Genomic DNA, 17543 nt, shown 5'->3' on the forward strand with positions numbered 1-17543 from the left:
TCAGGAAAGATGAGTTCTGAGCAATAATCTTACTTCATTTCTAATTTAACAATGGGCTTACAATGGGCTGAATGGCCACTTTCTGCACTGCAATCATTCCATGATACAAATCTATATATTAACATCCTTTGTCCTTTTATAGTCTATTTCTGTACTTTGCAAACATTGATTTTTTTTCTGGTTTATTTATTTAATTGAGCATTCATCTGTCATAAGATACCACTTTTCGTGGGTCTGATCAAATTATTCCCACCCACAGTTGTTTATATAGCTACAGTAATTGCATACTCAATTACCATTTTGCAAACAAACCATAAATAAGAAATCGCATTCCTGATTCAACACGCAGATTGACTTTTTTTTTAAGTTCCCATTTTAGTTGTTGACGTATCTGCTTTCGCCCTTTGAACTGAATTCCTGACACTATCTCTGACAGAAACCAGGGCGCCAGTTCAAAAGTCATTGCAACATGTATACAAACCCTGCCGTTCCCATATCTCTGGCCCGACGACAAAATAAACCAATCTCTTCGTAATGAAACCCATTAAGAATGTGATTTTTCCACCTCCCCCTTCCATTTCACCACTACAGTAAAGGTTCTTTGAAACTGCTGACCAAATTTTAAAAGAATAATTAAGGGGCATTAACTTTAATAACTTCCACATTTATAATGCGACAGCTAATCTCTACTTCATTGGAGTTTGGTCTGAAAGCTTAAAAGAAAACCCTCAAAGTCTACTTCAAAGGACAAAATACCTAAAGGCGGACCATTTGTTGCAGTCTTTATACATGACTTTCAGTACATCAGTATTGTAAAGGAAAGGCACAATTATCTAAGTGGTAAAAGATACTAATTCAAACATCAATAGCATGAGTTCTAAAAACTTACAAAATCACTAGGTAAACAAGTCTTCTCCTACTTAATAACTGGTTGTATGTGCAGTTGTGTTGCTGCGCGCTGCCCTCCCACCCTGTCTGATACAGCGGCCACTGTTCTGTAAATACACGGGTCTACATTTTCCGGGCTTTGTGGCAGTAGGCTTGGAGTGGGGCACCACATCAGGCCAGCGTTCTAACTCATTTCCAACACCAGGATGTTTCCCAGTAACACCGGCTCGGTGGAAGCCGGCAGCCGATTCACATGGTTCAGATCCAATTCCAGTCACCTTGCAGCCACATCGACAAAGCCACCTGATAAGGCATAACAGAGCAGTAGGCCATTCAGCCCATCATGCCTGCTCCTTCACTCACTGAGATCATGACCAAGCTGATAGCCCTCAACTCCACGTTCCTGCCTTTTCCTCATAACCCTTGATTCCTTTTCTGATTAAAAGTCTGTCTGTCTCAGGCTTGAATATACATAATGAACCAACCTCCATAACCCTTGTGGTAAAGAATTCCACAGATTCACAACCCTCTTAGAGAAGAATTTCCTCCCCATATCTTAAATGTCTTACATGTGCAGCCCCATATTCTGAAAGCAAGCATGCAGGTACAGCAGGTAGTGAAGAAAGCTAATAGCATGCTGGCCTTCATCACAAGACCAATTGAGTATAGGAGCAAAGAGGTCCTTCTGCAGCTGTACAGGGCCCTGGTGAGACCGCACCTGGAGTATTGTGTGCAGTTTTGGTCTCCCAATTTGAGGAAGGACATTCTTGCTTTCGAGGGAGTGCAGCGTAGGTTCACAAGGTCAATTCCCAGAATGGCGGGACTATCCTATGTTGAAAGATTGGAGCGACTGGGCTTGTATACTCTTGAGTTTAGAAGGATGAGAGGGGATCTGATTGAGATGTATAAGATTATTAAGGGATTAGACACTGTGGAGGCAGGAAGCATGTTTCCACTGATGGGTGAGTCCAGGACCAGAGGACACAGTTTTAAAATAAGGGGTAGGCCATTTAGAACAGAGTTGAGGAGAAACCTCTTCACCCAGAGAGTGGTGGATATATGGAATGCTCTGCCCCAGAAGGCAGTGGAGGCCAACTCTCTGGATGCTTTCAAGAAAGAGATAGACAGAACTGGGGAAACAATCTTTCTGCATCTGCCCTGTCAAGTTCCCTAAGAATCTTGTCTGTTTCAATAAGGTCACTTTTCATTCTTCTAAATTCTACCAAATACAGGTTCAATCGACTAAAGGTCTCCTAATAAGACAGACAGACTCTTAATGCCCAGGAAAAATCTACTGAACCTTCTGTTCACTGCCTCTAATGCCTCTAATTCTTAGATGAGGTGCTCACAACTGTTCACAGTATTCCAACTGTTGTCTGTCTAACGGGCTTGCATTGTTTTACTTAGCCTCTCTGCTTTTACTCTCTAATCCCTTTGAAATAAAGGCCAACATTCCACTTCGCTATTACCTGCCTGAACTTGAATCCTGGCTTTTTCTGATTCATGCACAAATACTCCCAAACCCTTCTGTTCCATAGCTTTCTGCAGTCTTTCTCCATTTAAATAATATTCAGCTCCTGTATTCTTCCTGCCAGTTGGAGGTGATCTGACAGAGGTTGAGACTCCATGCCCCATTGACAGAAAGGCCCCACTCACGGCCCCCATTACCTTCCTCAGAGAATTTCACCTCTACTCTCAAAGATCCCGGCAGTTTCTGTCCTGATTGTTTTTCTATTTATGTCTGCACCTCAGTAGTACCTGTCTTAGCTATAGCTGTTGAAATTGCAGAGCTGCCGTCAATTGAGCCTTGTGATGGGAGCTGGCAAACATGGAGGTCGCCAATTAGGAAGAGTGCACTACCTGTTTGTGGGTCTCAGAGCCCCCACTGAATTCTGACAACAGAACTCCAGAACCCATGAGAAAATTCAATCCACAGTATGAGCCCCAACATGAACTCTGTAGCTGAAGAGGTAATACCACGATGCCAGTGTTCCTTCTGGTCTATAACTACAGTAAAGGGTTCCAACTGCTCTTCTACTGAAACTTGTAATGCATCCTAGCTTCACTAAGGCCCAGGAATCCAATAGTTTTGCCCAAGAGGACAATATTCATGTTTTGATTCTTTGCAGTGAATATTTGATCAAGGCTCATCAGACTATTGACCAGGCTTGGGCACTTCTAGCAGGGGTTAATTCAATAATGCTGAGGGCTGCTTTTTATTTTTCTCCTCCGTAATCCAAAATCTCTTGTGGTGTTGAGGGTATTGCCACTTTCGATCAGATGACCTACTTCAGCGCAGTGTGGGCATCATCCTTTGCTAGTGTTTTTGCCTCAGTTTCTCCCTGAATAAACCTGCTGAGCCGCTAGGCGGGGGTGACTGCTCTTTAATCACTATCCACAACTCGATACCACAACAAGAATACCCTCTCATCATCATCATCCAGAAAACATTCATTTTAAAATGTCTGGTGCAGAAGATGCTTTTAAATTATAGTCAAGTTAAACAGAAGAACAAAAGGGTTGTGGAACTGTGATGTCTCATTGATGTGAAGTTGCATAATTATATTTGCATTTAATTATTAGGCTGCCAGATGCGTACTTTCATGGAATCACAAAATAGCATTTTTGGTAGCCTGCAAATGTAATTACATTGAAATGTAAGTTCACAACTTTAATCTGCTAGTTAGAGGGGAAGGAATTCTTTTGGTACAAAACATTTTACCACTTAATGCTAAATTGTCTACTTTCACTCGGTAGTGCAGAAATTAAATATTGCTGAAAAGATGCCATGCTGTTAAAGTATAATCAATTGGCATCCTTCTTCCCTGTTGTATGAATGACTGTGCCTGTTCGAGATGTGGCATTCTTGTGTTTTTCCTGGTAACTGCAGGATGAAAGACCTTGACAATACGTACCTTGATTCAGTAACATCCGCTGTCAACTTCATTCTGTTATTGATGACCTTTATCACGTGGCCTGCTCCAATGCTGTTATTAATTCACGAGCAAATATGGATCAAGAAGGCTATTAGCTCAAACAGCTAGAAAGTACTGTCTCCCCCATTACAGTATCTGAATGTTTCCATCATGTTCAGTCTCACCACCCTCTCAATTCTGGTGTTAATCTCCAATTAACCCTTTTCCAATTGAACTTTCCTCTCATAACTTCTGGGTGGAATTGTGTTGGGCTCAGAGTGGTGTGATCGGTGGCGAGATACATGGTAGATTTTGACGAGTGGGGCCCATCTCAAAGTGGAGATCATGTTGTTCCATCTTTTCTACTTTTCACAAGCAGTGTGGCGAGATTCTCACTATTGCCCAGTGAGATGCCAGTTGATGGGGAGATGGAGATTAAAGCTTGTATACAGCTCAGCTCACCTTATTAATATCCAGCCTCCCAACTCATCTTCCTGCCCCCACAATTCACCAAACAAGCTCAGTGATGGGAAAATTTGACAAAGAAACCACAGAATCCTTACAGTTTGAAAGCAGGCCATTCAGCCCATCAAGTTCACACTGACCCTCCGAACAGCATCCCACCCAGATCTACCCCATACCTGTAACCCTGCATTTCCCATGGCCAACCACCTAACCTGCACATCTTTGGACTGTGGGAGTGAACCAGAGCACCTGGAAGTCACCCATGCAGACGCAAAGAGAATGTGCAAACTCCACACAGACAGTCACCCGAGGCTGGAATCGAACCTGAGTCCCTAGTGCTGTGAGGCTGCAGTGCTAACCACTGAGCCACTGTGCCATCCCAAGTGGTACCAGAGTGTGCAGACTCAGATGGTGGCTTGCTCCAATCAATTTCCATGATACCTGTGGCTAAACTACAGTGCAGGGCACAATCATAGACATCAGGTGCACTCACCCCTCATCCATACATGTGGCATCTGCCAACCCATCACAACTATCCTTGCACTTTGACTGTTCATTCATGGGTAGCATGCAGTGGGAGCACAGACTTGCATCACAGTGTGTGACAGTGACTAAAATTGAATATCTATAGTGATGACACTTTGTGGAAGTGGACAGGCTCTCAGATTGGACCTGGTTGTAGCTCAGGCTAGATCACTTTCTCTCATAGCACTTGCTCACCAACCTGCATGCGCACAGCTTCTCTGCCCTGCCTTGCCTCCCTCGACACTTAGTGCAGTCACACCAGAAGGCAGCTTGCTTTGCTGCTGATCAGCCCTCAGTCCAGAGCCTGCACATCTTGTAGATGTAGCACCTGCTGTTCAATCTCACTCCTCCATCGTCTGCTAGCAACTTGCATGGCCAACACAGTGCACATGAGGCAAGCAAACAGTAGTTCTCAGTGCAAATCATGGCGGTGCCCATCAATCAGAAGATCCTGGTGGAGTAAGTCAGGGGCAGCCTCCAATACCAGACCAAGAGATTGGCTACAGTCAGGTGTCCTGTTGTGAGGAACGTGGTTTCTCAGTTAGGACTCCATTGATGCTGTAACGGCCAGCCCAGGGGTAGGGCTGTTGCAGTCGGGGAGCAGTCAGTGGGTTGGGCATGTCTTCTCCTGGGCTAACCAGTCATGTCAGTCAAGGGGATGCACCACAGACAATGAGCCCATTCTCAGAAACTAAGGGCATAATGAATGGGAGGTCAGATTTTGACCACTGCAGTGGCGCTGAGACTCAGTCCTTTAGCTTTCAGGACTTGGACTACAGGCTCTGGGTAAAGATACAATTTAGTTGGCCATGGAACTATCAGAGATTTGTGGCACCATATTCTCTTCAGACTCTTTCCTTGAACAAGCAGGGTATTCAGAGTACCAGTATCCACCCAGGCTTTTAAAGTGGTTTGGATGCAAGTGCTTAGGATCTTAGAATCCCTAAAGTGTGGAAACAGGCCCTTCAGCCCAACAAGTCCACACCAACCCTAACAGCATCCCACCCAAACCCGCCTCAAATAACCCACCTAAACTGCACATCCCTGAACAATACGGGCAATTTTATCATGACCGATGCACCTAGCTTGCACATCTTTGGACTGACAGAAGAAACTGGAGCACTCAGAGGAAATCCACACAGAAAGAATATGCAAACTCCACACAGACAGTCACCCAAGGGTGGAATCGAACCTGGGTCCCTGATGCTGTGAGGCAGCAGTGCTAACCACAGAGCCACCGTGCTACCTACTGCTGTGAGTGTTTTGCTGGATATCCACTGAGTGCTGTGTTGTTCCAGGATCAGCATGTGGCAAGATGGGTCAGAATTTGAACATAAGAGAGGCCACACGGGCAGGCAATTAATGAGGCAAATTTGCAAAAATAGAACTTGATAGGGCCTCACAGCAAAATATGCTCCAAAAAATTTCAGTGCGATTCGGATTTAGTCAAAAACATAAGATTCAGTTCTCAGTCTTTTATTTGCCATCTAACGTACATTTCAGACACCACAGTTTCAAAGACAACATTTTCCAGATTTTCTTCATATCTCAGTGAATATTGTTTTCACCCTTCTATTTACTATTTCTTCTGGATACTTCACCACTTTCCACTGAGGTTCTGCATCCCATGTTTTTAATTTGAATTAAAAGCAACTTCCCTGAAATAGTAACATTTGCTTTCAAATAAATTCCCATTCATTTCTAGGTTTTAGCGTTAATTCTTATGGCTTTAAGTGAGCATTTTGTATGGATTCATTTCAACACATTTTAGGTAATGTAGGCTTTAAGTGTTTCCTAGGGTTGTTCATAGCAGGTAGTGCTATACACAGTCCACTGAGCTATCATGTCCTAGCAAGACCCTAAATAAGTTATCATCTGATGTCCTCATTCAGTGAGCATTCTGGTTGCACACAACCTGTCTGAAATAACTCCAATGAGGCAGGTATCACATCTCCAATTCACCCTTTATTTACATCCCGACAGACAATGGGCTCTGACCAGCCAGATCAGAGCCAGTCTCTAGAATGAAAAGGGTCTCTGAATCTCCTGTTTAGATCTGTCAGCCACCGCTCCTTGATTGGCCCAGGTTAACAACCCCAATCAAGGATATCATTGTCTGTGAGATTTATTTGGCCCTCACTATATTCTCCTAAAGGTAGACAAAAAACAGAATACTTAGGAAGCCAAAAATCTCAGCCTAAGCTTCTCCATTTTTATATTGCAATCTCCACCAATGGTGGACTTTTTATTTCTTTAATTGTCTAACTTAATCCTAAGGGTCTGATCCAAGATACCTTTGTACTTAAGGTGACGCCATAAGCAGCAATTTTGAACACTTTTCACTGTACCCATGGGAGCACTTGTGATAATAAAGTTAATTCTAATTCTACATTGCTACACTTCTGGATATTCTCAATTTCTTTCCCTGAGCCATCAGGTAATTGGGCCCTTGAATGACATCCCTACATTTCTCGGTCTCTTTCCAACTTTAAGAGTCAGCTTTTGAACAAACCTCTTTGACAGAGCAGGCTTGATACTTGAGGGTACTCTCATTCCTAACTCATACGTAGATTCTTGATGGCCTGTCCTGTTACAAACCAACAGTTGAGATAGCTCAGTGTCATGTTTTGTGGCCTATGCAGCTACGAAGTGCCCCAAGTTGTTCCATCACTTTAGAGAACGGTATATAAATGTGAGTTGTTGAAATGTCCTCACCTACAATCAAAAAGGATTACTAGGATCTGTCAAATACTTTGTTATTCCAAGAGAATCTATCGAGGGGGATATCTGGAAAATCTGGTTTCGAGCCAGGAGAATATGTTTTCACAATCTGTTCAATCGGAGAGAAGAGAGGAAATGAAGTAAAGGATAAGAGGGGAGGGTTTCCAATGCATTGGGGTAAAATAGTGAAAATGTTGGCTACCAGGAGATGAATGGGAGAGCAGGAGTGAGGGGTGCATGGGGGCCCAGGATTGAAGGAGTGAAGGACTCAGGGAAGTGCAGAACAATGGAAGAGGCTGTGAAAAGAATTGAAATAATTTATGATAATAAAGTGTGAAGCTGGATGAACACAGCAGACCAAGCAGCATCTCAGGAGCACAAAAGCTGACATTTCGGGCCTAGACCCTTCATCAGAGAGGGGGATGGGGAGAGGGTTCTGGAATAAATAGGGAGAGGGGGGGAGGCGGAGCGAAGATGGAGAGAAAAGAAGATAGGTGGAGAGGAGAGTATAGGTGGGGAGGTGGGGAGGGGATAGGTCAGTCCAGGGAAGACGGACAGGTCAAGGAGGTGGGATGAGGTTCGTAGGTAGGAGATGGAGGTGCGGCTTGGGGTGGGAGGAAGGGATGGGTGAGAGGAAGAACAGGTTAGGGAGGCAGAGACAGGCTGGACTGGTTTTGGGATGCAGTGGAAGGAGGGGAAGAGCTGGGCTGGTTGTGTGATGCAGTGGGGGGAGGGGACGAACTGAGCTGGTTTTGGGATGCGGTGGGGGAAGGGGAGATTTTGAAGCTGGTGAAGTCCACATTGATACCATTGGGCTTCAGAGTTCCCAAGCAGAATATGAGTTGCTGTTCCTGCAACCTTCGGGTGACATCATTGTGGCACTGCAGGAGGCCCATGATGGACATGTCATCTAAAGAATAGGAGGGGGAGTGGAAATGGTTTGCGACTGGGAGGTGCAGTTGTTTATTGCAAACCGAGTGGAGGTGTTCTGCAAAGCAGTCCCCAAGCCTCCGCTTGGTATCCCCAATGTAGAGGAAGCCGGGTACAATGGATGCAGTATACCTCCCACCCACCCCAAGCCTCCGCTTGGTATCCCCAATGTAGAGGAAGCCGGCTACAATGGATGCAGTATACCTCCCACCCACCCTCCTGCAAAAATTCCATCCCCTATTCCCAATTCCTCCGCCTCCGCCACATCGGCTCCCACGATGAGGCATTCCACTCCCACACATCCCAGATGTCCAAGTTCTTCAAGGACCGCAACTTGCCCCCCACAGTTGTCGAGAACGCCCTTGACCGCGTCTCCCGCATTTTCCGCAACACATCCCTCACACCCCACCCCCACCACAACTGCCCAAAGAGGATCCCCCTCGTTCTCACACACCACCCCACCAACCTCCGGATACAACGCATCATCCTCCAACACTTCTGCCATCTAGAATCCAACCCCACCACCCAAGGCATTTATCCATCCCCACCCTTGTCTGCTTTCCGGAGATACCACTCTCTCCGTGACTCCCTTGTTCGCTCCACACTGCCCTCCGACCCCACCACACCCAGTACCTTCCCCTGCAATCGCAGGAAATGCTAGACTTGCCCCCACACCTCCTCCCTCAACCCATCCCAGGCCCCAAGATGACTTTCCATATTAAGCAGATGTTCACCTGCACATCTGCCAATGTGGTATACTGCATCCATTGTACCCGGTGTGGCTTCCTCTACATTGGGGATACCAAGCGGAGGCTTGGGGGTCGCTTTGCAGAACACCTCTGCTCGGTTCGCAATAATCAACTGCACCTCCCAGTCGCAAACCATTTCCAATCCCCCTCCCATTCTTTAGATGACATGTCCATCATGGGCCTCCTGCAGTGCCACAATGATTCCACCCGAAGGTTGCAGGAACAGCAACTCATATTCCGCTTGGGAACCCTGCAGCCCAATGGTATCAATGTGGACTTCACCAGCTTCAAAATCTCCCCTTCCCCCACCACATCCCAAAACCAGCCCAGTTCGTCCCCTCCCCCCACTGCATCACACAACCAGCCCAGCTCTTCCCCTCCTTCCACTGCATCCCAAAACCAGTCCAGCCTGTCTCTGCCTCTCTAACCTGTTCTTCCTCTCACCCATCCCTTCCTCCCACTCCAAGCCGCACCTCCATCTCCTACCTACTAACCTCATCCCACCTCCTTGACTTGTTCGTCTTCCCTGGACTGACCTATCCCCTCCCCACCTTCCCACCTATACTCTCCTCTCCACCTATCTTCTTTTCTCTCCATCTTCGGTCCGCCTCCCCCTCTCTCCCTATTTATTCCAGAACCCTCACCCCATCCCCCTCTCTGATGAAGGGTCTAGGCCCGAAATGTCAGCTTTTGTGCTCCTGAGATGCTGCTTGGCCTGCTGTGTTCATCCAGCTTCACACTTTATTATCTTGGATTCTCCAGCATCTGCAGTTCCCATTATCTCTGAAATAATTTATGGATTGGAACCAAGGTTTGAAATCAATGAACTGAGCAAGGAGGAGCCAATGCAAATTGTAGTGTTTTGGGAAAATGTGTAACGTAGTGCAGGACAGGAGACAGATCTTCTGCATTCCATATTCATTCCAAATTTATATTGTTTAATTTATCAAATAATAAGATGAAGTTTCATAAGTAAAGGCAATATGTTGTTGAAAATTGTAATAATTGGGACCATTTTAAATCTATTTAGCATCTAAAGAGGCTTCTCAGAATGGACAGGCAACAGAGAAAGGCCAAAGTGTTGAAAGAAAAGCATCAGCCTCTGAGGTGAAACCAAACGGGGATGCGGTGACAGAAGGTACAGATCCAGCTACTGCAGGGTCTCCTGCCCCCACTACCACCAACCCCCAACCAGGTGGATATGATGGCAAAGGCTCCAGGCAGATCCAAGGTTCAGACCTGGTCATCCAGCAATTCAAAGCATTGTTTATCAAGAGATTCAACCACGCTATTCGCAGTCAGAAGGATTTCTTGGCCCAGGTACAATCTACAGTATCAGGCCTTACTCATCTGAGCTGTGCCCAACATGTGCTTTGACTTCAGCTGCAATTGCTTTTCAATTGGACAACTGGAAACTGTAGTAGCTTCCAAATACACAAACTGTTACTTAAATACATTTAATCCATTTTTTCTGCCAGCCATTTGTGCCCTCAGTGCACCACAGGGCCCTTCCCCTCCTGAAAGCACTCACTGGAGCTGATATGCCACCATGTAACCTTTCAGCCCTGGACTCTTGGGTAGTCACTCCACCATTGGCACTATTGCCTGTGGTTGCTTAGGCCTCGAACTCTGGAATTCCCATTGAATCACACAGGACAGAAGAGGCCCTTTGGCCCATCAAGTCTGTGCCACCACTACTTACACTAGTCCTGTTTTCCCACAGTAGGCCCATAGCTTTGAATATTACGACATTTCAAGTGTCCATCCAAATATTTTTTAAAGGTTATAGACAATTCAAAACACTCTAGATAGGATTTAATGGATGCATGAATGGGCCTGTTCCAGGCCTTGGGACCTTCTTTAATGGCATTCACACACTTACCTGGTTGACAACGGGGTGTTTGGTATCTTCGGATAGTATGTCCCAAAGAATTAAACATTGGGAGCTCTCCAGTATCATCAGCATGACAAGGAGTGATAGCTGTCATCACTTCAGGATCACTGATACACTAGCCTCTGGCTGGGAAGCCATCCTTGACCCTTGCCTCCCTGGGTGTAATTGGGGACAGTTGGGAAGGTGACATGTTGTCCACCTTCTATCCTCCCGCCCCTTTATATAATCCATGCAACCTTTCAGTGTCCCTCCAGGGACAGTACATCACAGGATAATTACAGAGTAGAGGGAGGACATTTGGCCCATCAGATCTCTAACATCTGCCCAACTTGATGCCATTCTCCTCCACTCACCCTTTCACTTTGCTTTTATTCACAGGATCATCCAGTTTCCTCTTCAATGCCTCCACCACACTTCCAAACCCGAACCACACATCATATGGAAAAGGTTTTCTCTCATCACATCTGCAACATTTGCAAATCATTTTTAATCATTCCCTCTTAATCTTGATCCTTTTGCAAGTGAGAACAGGTTATCTTCTCTATCCAGACTCTGACGATTTTGAAATCTTTTATCAGATCTCCCATTAGCTGCCTTCGCTCCAAGGAGAACAATTCCAAACTCTCCAATCTATCTTCACAATGAAGTACTTACTCCCCGGAAGTATTCTCGTAAACCTCTTTAGCACTCTCTCCAATGCAGTCACATCTTTCCTCTGGTGTTGGTGTCCTAAACTGTGTATAATCATCAGGCTCAGGCCTAATAAATGTCTTGTATGAATTCAGCATAACCTCCTTGCTGTTGTACTCTATGCCCCTGTTAAAAAAAGCCCAAGATATTGCATGCATTATTAACTGCTATCCCTAACTGTTCTGCCACCCTCAGTGAAATATATGCATATATACACCCAGGTCCCTCTGCTCCTACATCCCCTTGAGCATTGTGCCTCTTGTTTTATATTATTTCTCTGAGATAAAAAATGCATCATCTCACACTTTTCATCATTGAATGCCATTTGCCTCTTGCATAGCTAAACTTTCCTGTGGCTCAATGTCAACTGTTGTTTGATAACCTTACAGTGAAGAAACTTGGGATGTTTAACTATGTTGAAGGCATTATATAAATGCAGGCTTTTGTCATTATTACACTCATTAGCTGTGAAGTGTTTTGTTTTACTCTGAAAGCTTTCCAAGTATATATGTTTTATATTACGTATCGTAGTGGGTACAACCAGCTATAATTCTGTAAGGTGAAGACAGCCACATTTGCTGTTGTGAAACATTTACTGTGTTTTACTGACTGTACAGATTTGTAATTGATTCAGCACCAAGTTGAACTTAAATTTCTTCTTTCCACAGTTTCTCCTGCCAGCGAACTTTGTGCTGTTAGCTTTGATCTTCTCACTCATAATCCCACCATTTGGGGAGTATCAAAGTTTAACCATTCACCCGTGGATGTATGGCAAACAGTACACTTTCTTCAGGTAGGATTATTCAAACTCTTTCCAACAATTTCAAGTGTTTTAAGATTAAGTCATAGAGCCATATATGTCTACAGCATGGAAAAAGGCCCTTTGGCCTAGCTTGTCCAGTTTTCACAATTAATCTTGTCGCATTTGTCTGCATTTGGTCCATATCCCCGTCCACGTACCTGTTCAAATGCTTCTTAAATAACAAAATTGTACTCACTTCCACACTATCTTTGGCAGCCCAATTCCAGACACCCACCACCCGCTGTGTGAAGAAATTGCCCGTCTGAACCCTTTTGTATCTCTCCACTCTCATCTTAGAACAACTTAATTTGTAGACAAGAAAATTATACTAAATATCACATCCGTAACGTCTTGGTTGAGTGGGAGCATCCCCTAGCCAAGTCAGAAATTTCTGATGTGAAAGCATAATTTAAGTTCAAACATTCAATGCTCTTGCATTAGATAGAGGTTTGAGAAACTTGAAGATGAGTTGTATTGTCAAATGTGCTGTCTTTCAGAAAGGGCAATACGTTGCTTCGGTTTTTACAAATGGGGATTAAAGACCCCATGGCATTCTTTTTCAAAGGAAATCAGGGTAACCCTTTTAAAGTCTCCCAGCCACCACTCATCCCTGTCTCTGAAGCAAATTAACTGGTCATTCACCCCCTTGCTGCCTGCACACAATGACTGTAGCACACAGGAACAACACCAGCTGCCATTCATTGACTGCAAAGCACTTTCCAGTTTCTTGAGGCCGTGACTTATGAATGCAGATCTTTGACTTACAGCATCCAAAGTCCTTCAGTGCACTCTGATTTTAAACCATTTTTAGCATCATTTGAAACTGTCAGTTGTATTAATGCAATTTCACATCATTTAAATATGAAACATTAAAAAAAGTAAGAATTGAAAAAATTAACACTTTTCATCATTAACATGTGATGTTTAAATTCATATTTGTACACATTTGTGGTAATTATTTTTATTGCTTTTGAAAATGATGCAGGTACAGCATTATGTGTAATTTGCAGCAATGTAAAGATTTTTGTTTTTGTGGGCTGTTTAAATTTAAACGGAGGGAGCATATAAAATTTAAATCATATTCCCACTGGTGCATTTATCTCAGATTGTTCACATCAGTATAGCGTGGTGATCGGCTTTAGTGTTTATTTGACAGCATGCTTTATAAGGTACGAGCCCCAGAAAATTCAGACAGACAATCTAACACCTAAGAAATAAGTACAAACTGTGTACACTAATGGGGATACCCCCTCACTTAAGCCTTAGATCTATGTCAAACAAGGCTATGTTACTTTAAATCATTTGACTTTGGAAAAATGGTCAAGGAGAAACCTGTTAGTCTTAATTTTCATTGCGTGCATTTGTTCTATAATATGTTTGTTCTCCTTTTTTTCTTAGCAACGAACGTCCATGGAATAAGAAGATGGATCAGTTGACAGAGGCGCTGGTGAATAAGCCTGGATTTGGGACTCGATGCATGAGGGAGAATCCCATTGTGTAAGACAGTTGATACTGTTTTATATTCATGTTGTCACTTCCTTTTCTAAAATCATGGATTAAATGTTCATGAGGGGTGTGACATTCCACAACCTGGGCTTTGGCAGTAGGAGGCAACCTGGAGCAGCAAATTTCTTGTGGCAGCCAAATCTGAGGGGCTGGCATCCAGTTAAAGATGGCAATCTATAACCAAGGCATTCCAGTTCATCAAAAGGGCTGTGCTTCAATTGTTCCACTCCTAGTGCTGGCTGTTGCTGAGATTACTGACATCCTTTGTAAGAGGCTGAGTGCTGTCAGCTGGGCAGTGACTACGGCCTGGATGGGGATTCCTGGTGTGGTAGGCCCAGAGCCTGCACTCCTAAGGGTAGTAGGCCTGGAGCCTGGAGCCCCAGCAGTAGTAGGCCTGGAGCCTGGACTCCTAGGGAAGAAAGCCCGGAGCCTGGACTCCCAGCAGTAGTAGGCCCGGAGCCTGCTCTCCCAGCGGTGGTAAGCCTAGAGCCTGGACCCATAGCGGTAGTAAGACTGGAGCCTGGACTCCCAGCAGTGGTAGGCCTGGAGCCTGAACCCACAGCGGTAGTAGGACTGGAGCCTGGACCTCCAGAGGTGGTATGCCCGGAGCCTGGGCTCCTGGAGGCTGTTGCAGCAGAGCTAGGGGGTCAGTGTCATCATTGAAGTTCCAGGGCAGGACCTCTTGAAGCCCTGAAGTCATGTTTGAGACCGCACTTTGGACAGAAGATGAACTTTTATTTAAGTCATTTCTTTTTATCCTTATTGTACCACAATAAAGTGCCAGATTCTGGTGGCAAAATACTTTTCACTGTAACTTCAAAATATATGTGACATTAAATTAATAATTCATTATTCATCAGAATGCAGCTTTGATAGAGAAGCTACTTGAATAGAGTTAGGGTAGAATTGAGGAAACTAGTACCTGGTACCCAGGCCCTGGGATTCAGATATGGTTTGATGTTAAGGAACATGATGAGGAAAAGGACTGTGGACAGGATGAGCCAGCTGACCACGGCACCATGGTGCAGAAGGCCATTCAAGAGGGGGGAGCAAAAAGACAGGTAGTTGTTATAGGGGATTCTATAATTAGAGGGACAGATAGTATCCTATGCAAGCTGGATCAGGAGTCCTGCATGGTGTGTTGCCTGTCTGGTGCCAGGGTGCGGGACATCTCCGACCGGGTTGAAAGGATATTGGAGCAGGAGGGGGAAGATCCGGTTGTTGTGGTCCACATTGGGACTAACAACATGGGCAAAGCGAGGGTAGAGGACCTGTTCAGGGATTATGAAGCACTAGGAAAGAAATTGAAGTACAGGTCCTCAAGGGTCATAAGCTCCGGATTACTGCCTGAGCCACGTGCCAATTGGCATAGGGAAAAGAAAGTTAGGGAATTAAACACGTGGCTAAGGGATTGATGTGGGAAAGAGGGATTCCATTTCATGGGGCATTGGCATCAGTTTTGCAACCGGGGGGGATCTGTACCATTGAGACGGTCTCCACCTGAACTGATCTGGAACCAGTGTTCTAGCGAAAAGGATAAATAGGGTGGTCAGTAGGACTTTAAACTTCTGAGTCGGGGGGAAGGGAAAGTGAAAGAGACAGGGAGTATGGAGTTAAATGGAAAGATAATCAACAGGATAACATGTGTACAGGTGGGTTTAAGCTCGAGGCAAACTAGCAATACAGCAAAAAGGAAGGATAGCTTAAGATATCTTAGGATTTCCAATCTCTCTAATAATGATAAGAAAGTTAGCATTAAGGCACTTTATCTAAATGCTCATAGTATTCGCAACAAAGTAGATGAATTAACAGCACAAATCCTCTTGAATGACCATGATGTGGTAGGCATCACAGAGACATGGTTGAAGGGAGATCAGGACTGGCAGTTACACATCCAAGGATTCACAACATATCGAAAAGACAGGGAGGTGGGCAGAGGAGGTGGGGTTGCCTTGTTGTTAAGAATGAAATTAAATCTGAATGACATAGGCTCAGAGGATGGGAGTCTGTGTGGGTGGAGTTGCAGAACCTCTAAGGCAAAAAAACTATAATGGGAGTTATGTACAGACCTCCTAACAGTGATCAGGACCAGGGACGCAAGATGCACCGAGAAATAGATCGGGCATGTCAGAAAGGCAAGGTCACGGTGATCATGGGGGACTTCAATATGCAGGTGGTTTGGGTGAATAATGTTGCCGGTGGATCCAAAGAAAGAGAATTCATGGAATGTTTGCAGGATGGCTTTTTGGAACAGCTTGTGATGGAGCCCACAAGGGAGCAGGTTATTCTGGACTTAGTGTTTTGTAATGAGCCGGACTTTATAAAAGGTCTTACAGTAAGAGAATACTTAGGAGGCAGCGATCATAATATGGTAGAGTTCAGTCTGCAGTTTGAAAGAGAGAAGGCAAAATCGGATGTGATGGTGTTACAGTTAAATAAAGGTAATTACAGGGGCATGAGAGAGGAATTGACAAAAATCGACTGGAAGCAGAGCCTAGCGGGCAAGACAGTAGACCAGCAATGGCAGGAGTTTCTGGGTGTAACTGAGGACACAATACAAAGGTTCATCCCAAAGAAAAGAAAGATTATCCGGGGTGGGATTAGACAGCCATGGCTGACAAAGGAAGTCAGGAAATATCAAAGAAAAAGAAACAGCCTATAAAGTGGCCAAGAGCACTGGGAAATCAGAAGATTGGGAAGGCTACAAAAACAAACAGTGGATAACAAAGAGAGCAATAAGGAAGGAGAGGATCAAATATGAAGGTACGCTAGCTAGTAATATTAGAAATGAGAGTAAAAGCTTCTTTCAATACATAAGAAACAAACGAGAGGCAAAAGTAGATATTGGGCCACTCCTAATTAATGCTGGAAGGCTAGTGATGGGAGATAAGAAAATAGCTGAAGAACTTAATAAGTATTTTGCGTCAGTCTTCACAGTGGAAGACACGAGTAGTATGCCAACAATTAGGGGGAGTCAGGGGGCAGAGTTGAGTACGGTAGGCATTAGAAAGGAGAAGGTGCTAGAAAAGCAAAAAGGTCTAAAAATTGATAAATCTCCTGGCCCCGATGGGCGACATCCTAGATTTCAGAGGGAGGAGGCTGAGGAAATAGCGGAGGCTTTGGTCGTGATTTTTCAAAAGTCACTGGAGTCAGGGAAAGTCCCAGATGATTGGAAAATTGCTGTTGTAACCCCCTTGTTTAAGAAAGGATCAAGGCAAAAGATGGAAAATTATAGGCCGATTAGCCTAACCTCGGTAGTTGGTAAAATTCTTGAATCCATTGTCAAGGATGAGATTTCTAAATTCCTGGAACTGCAGGGTCAGATTAGAACAAGTCAGCATGGACTTAGTAAGGGGAGGTCATGCCTGACAAATCCGTTAGAATTCTTTGAAGAGGTAACAAGTATCTTAGACCAGGGAAACCCAGTAGATGTTATCTATCTAGACTTCCAAAAGGCC

The 17543-nt window shown here is 44.6% G+C and overlaps 1 protein-coding gene across 4 annotated transcripts in view; it reads left to right on the forward strand.

Annotated features, from left to right (window-relative positions):
* The window catches only part of abca4b (ATP-binding cassette, sub-family A (ABC1), member 4b), a 156406-nt gene that overhangs the window by 96998 nt on the left and 41865 nt on the right, over positions 1-17543 (forward strand). For all 4 annotated transcript variants that reach the window (XM_059648065.1, XM_059648068.1, XM_059648067.1 and 1 more), the window contains 3 exons: positions 10224-10513; positions 12446-12570; positions 13978-14076. In XM_059648065.1, coding sequence (XP_059504048.1) covers positions 10224-10513; positions 12446-12570; positions 13978-14076 — 514 coding nt within the window. The remainder of the gene's footprint in view (positions 1-10223; positions 10514-12445; positions 12571-13977; positions 14077-17543) is intronic.

This window comes from Stegostoma tigrinum, chromosome 8, assembly GCF_030684315.1.
Source record: "Stegostoma tigrinum isolate sSteTig4 chromosome 8, sSteTig4.hap1, whole genome shotgun sequence".
Classification (NCBI taxonomy): Eukaryota; Metazoa; Chordata; class Chondrichthyes; order Orectolobiformes; family Stegostomatidae; genus Stegostoma; species Stegostoma tigrinum.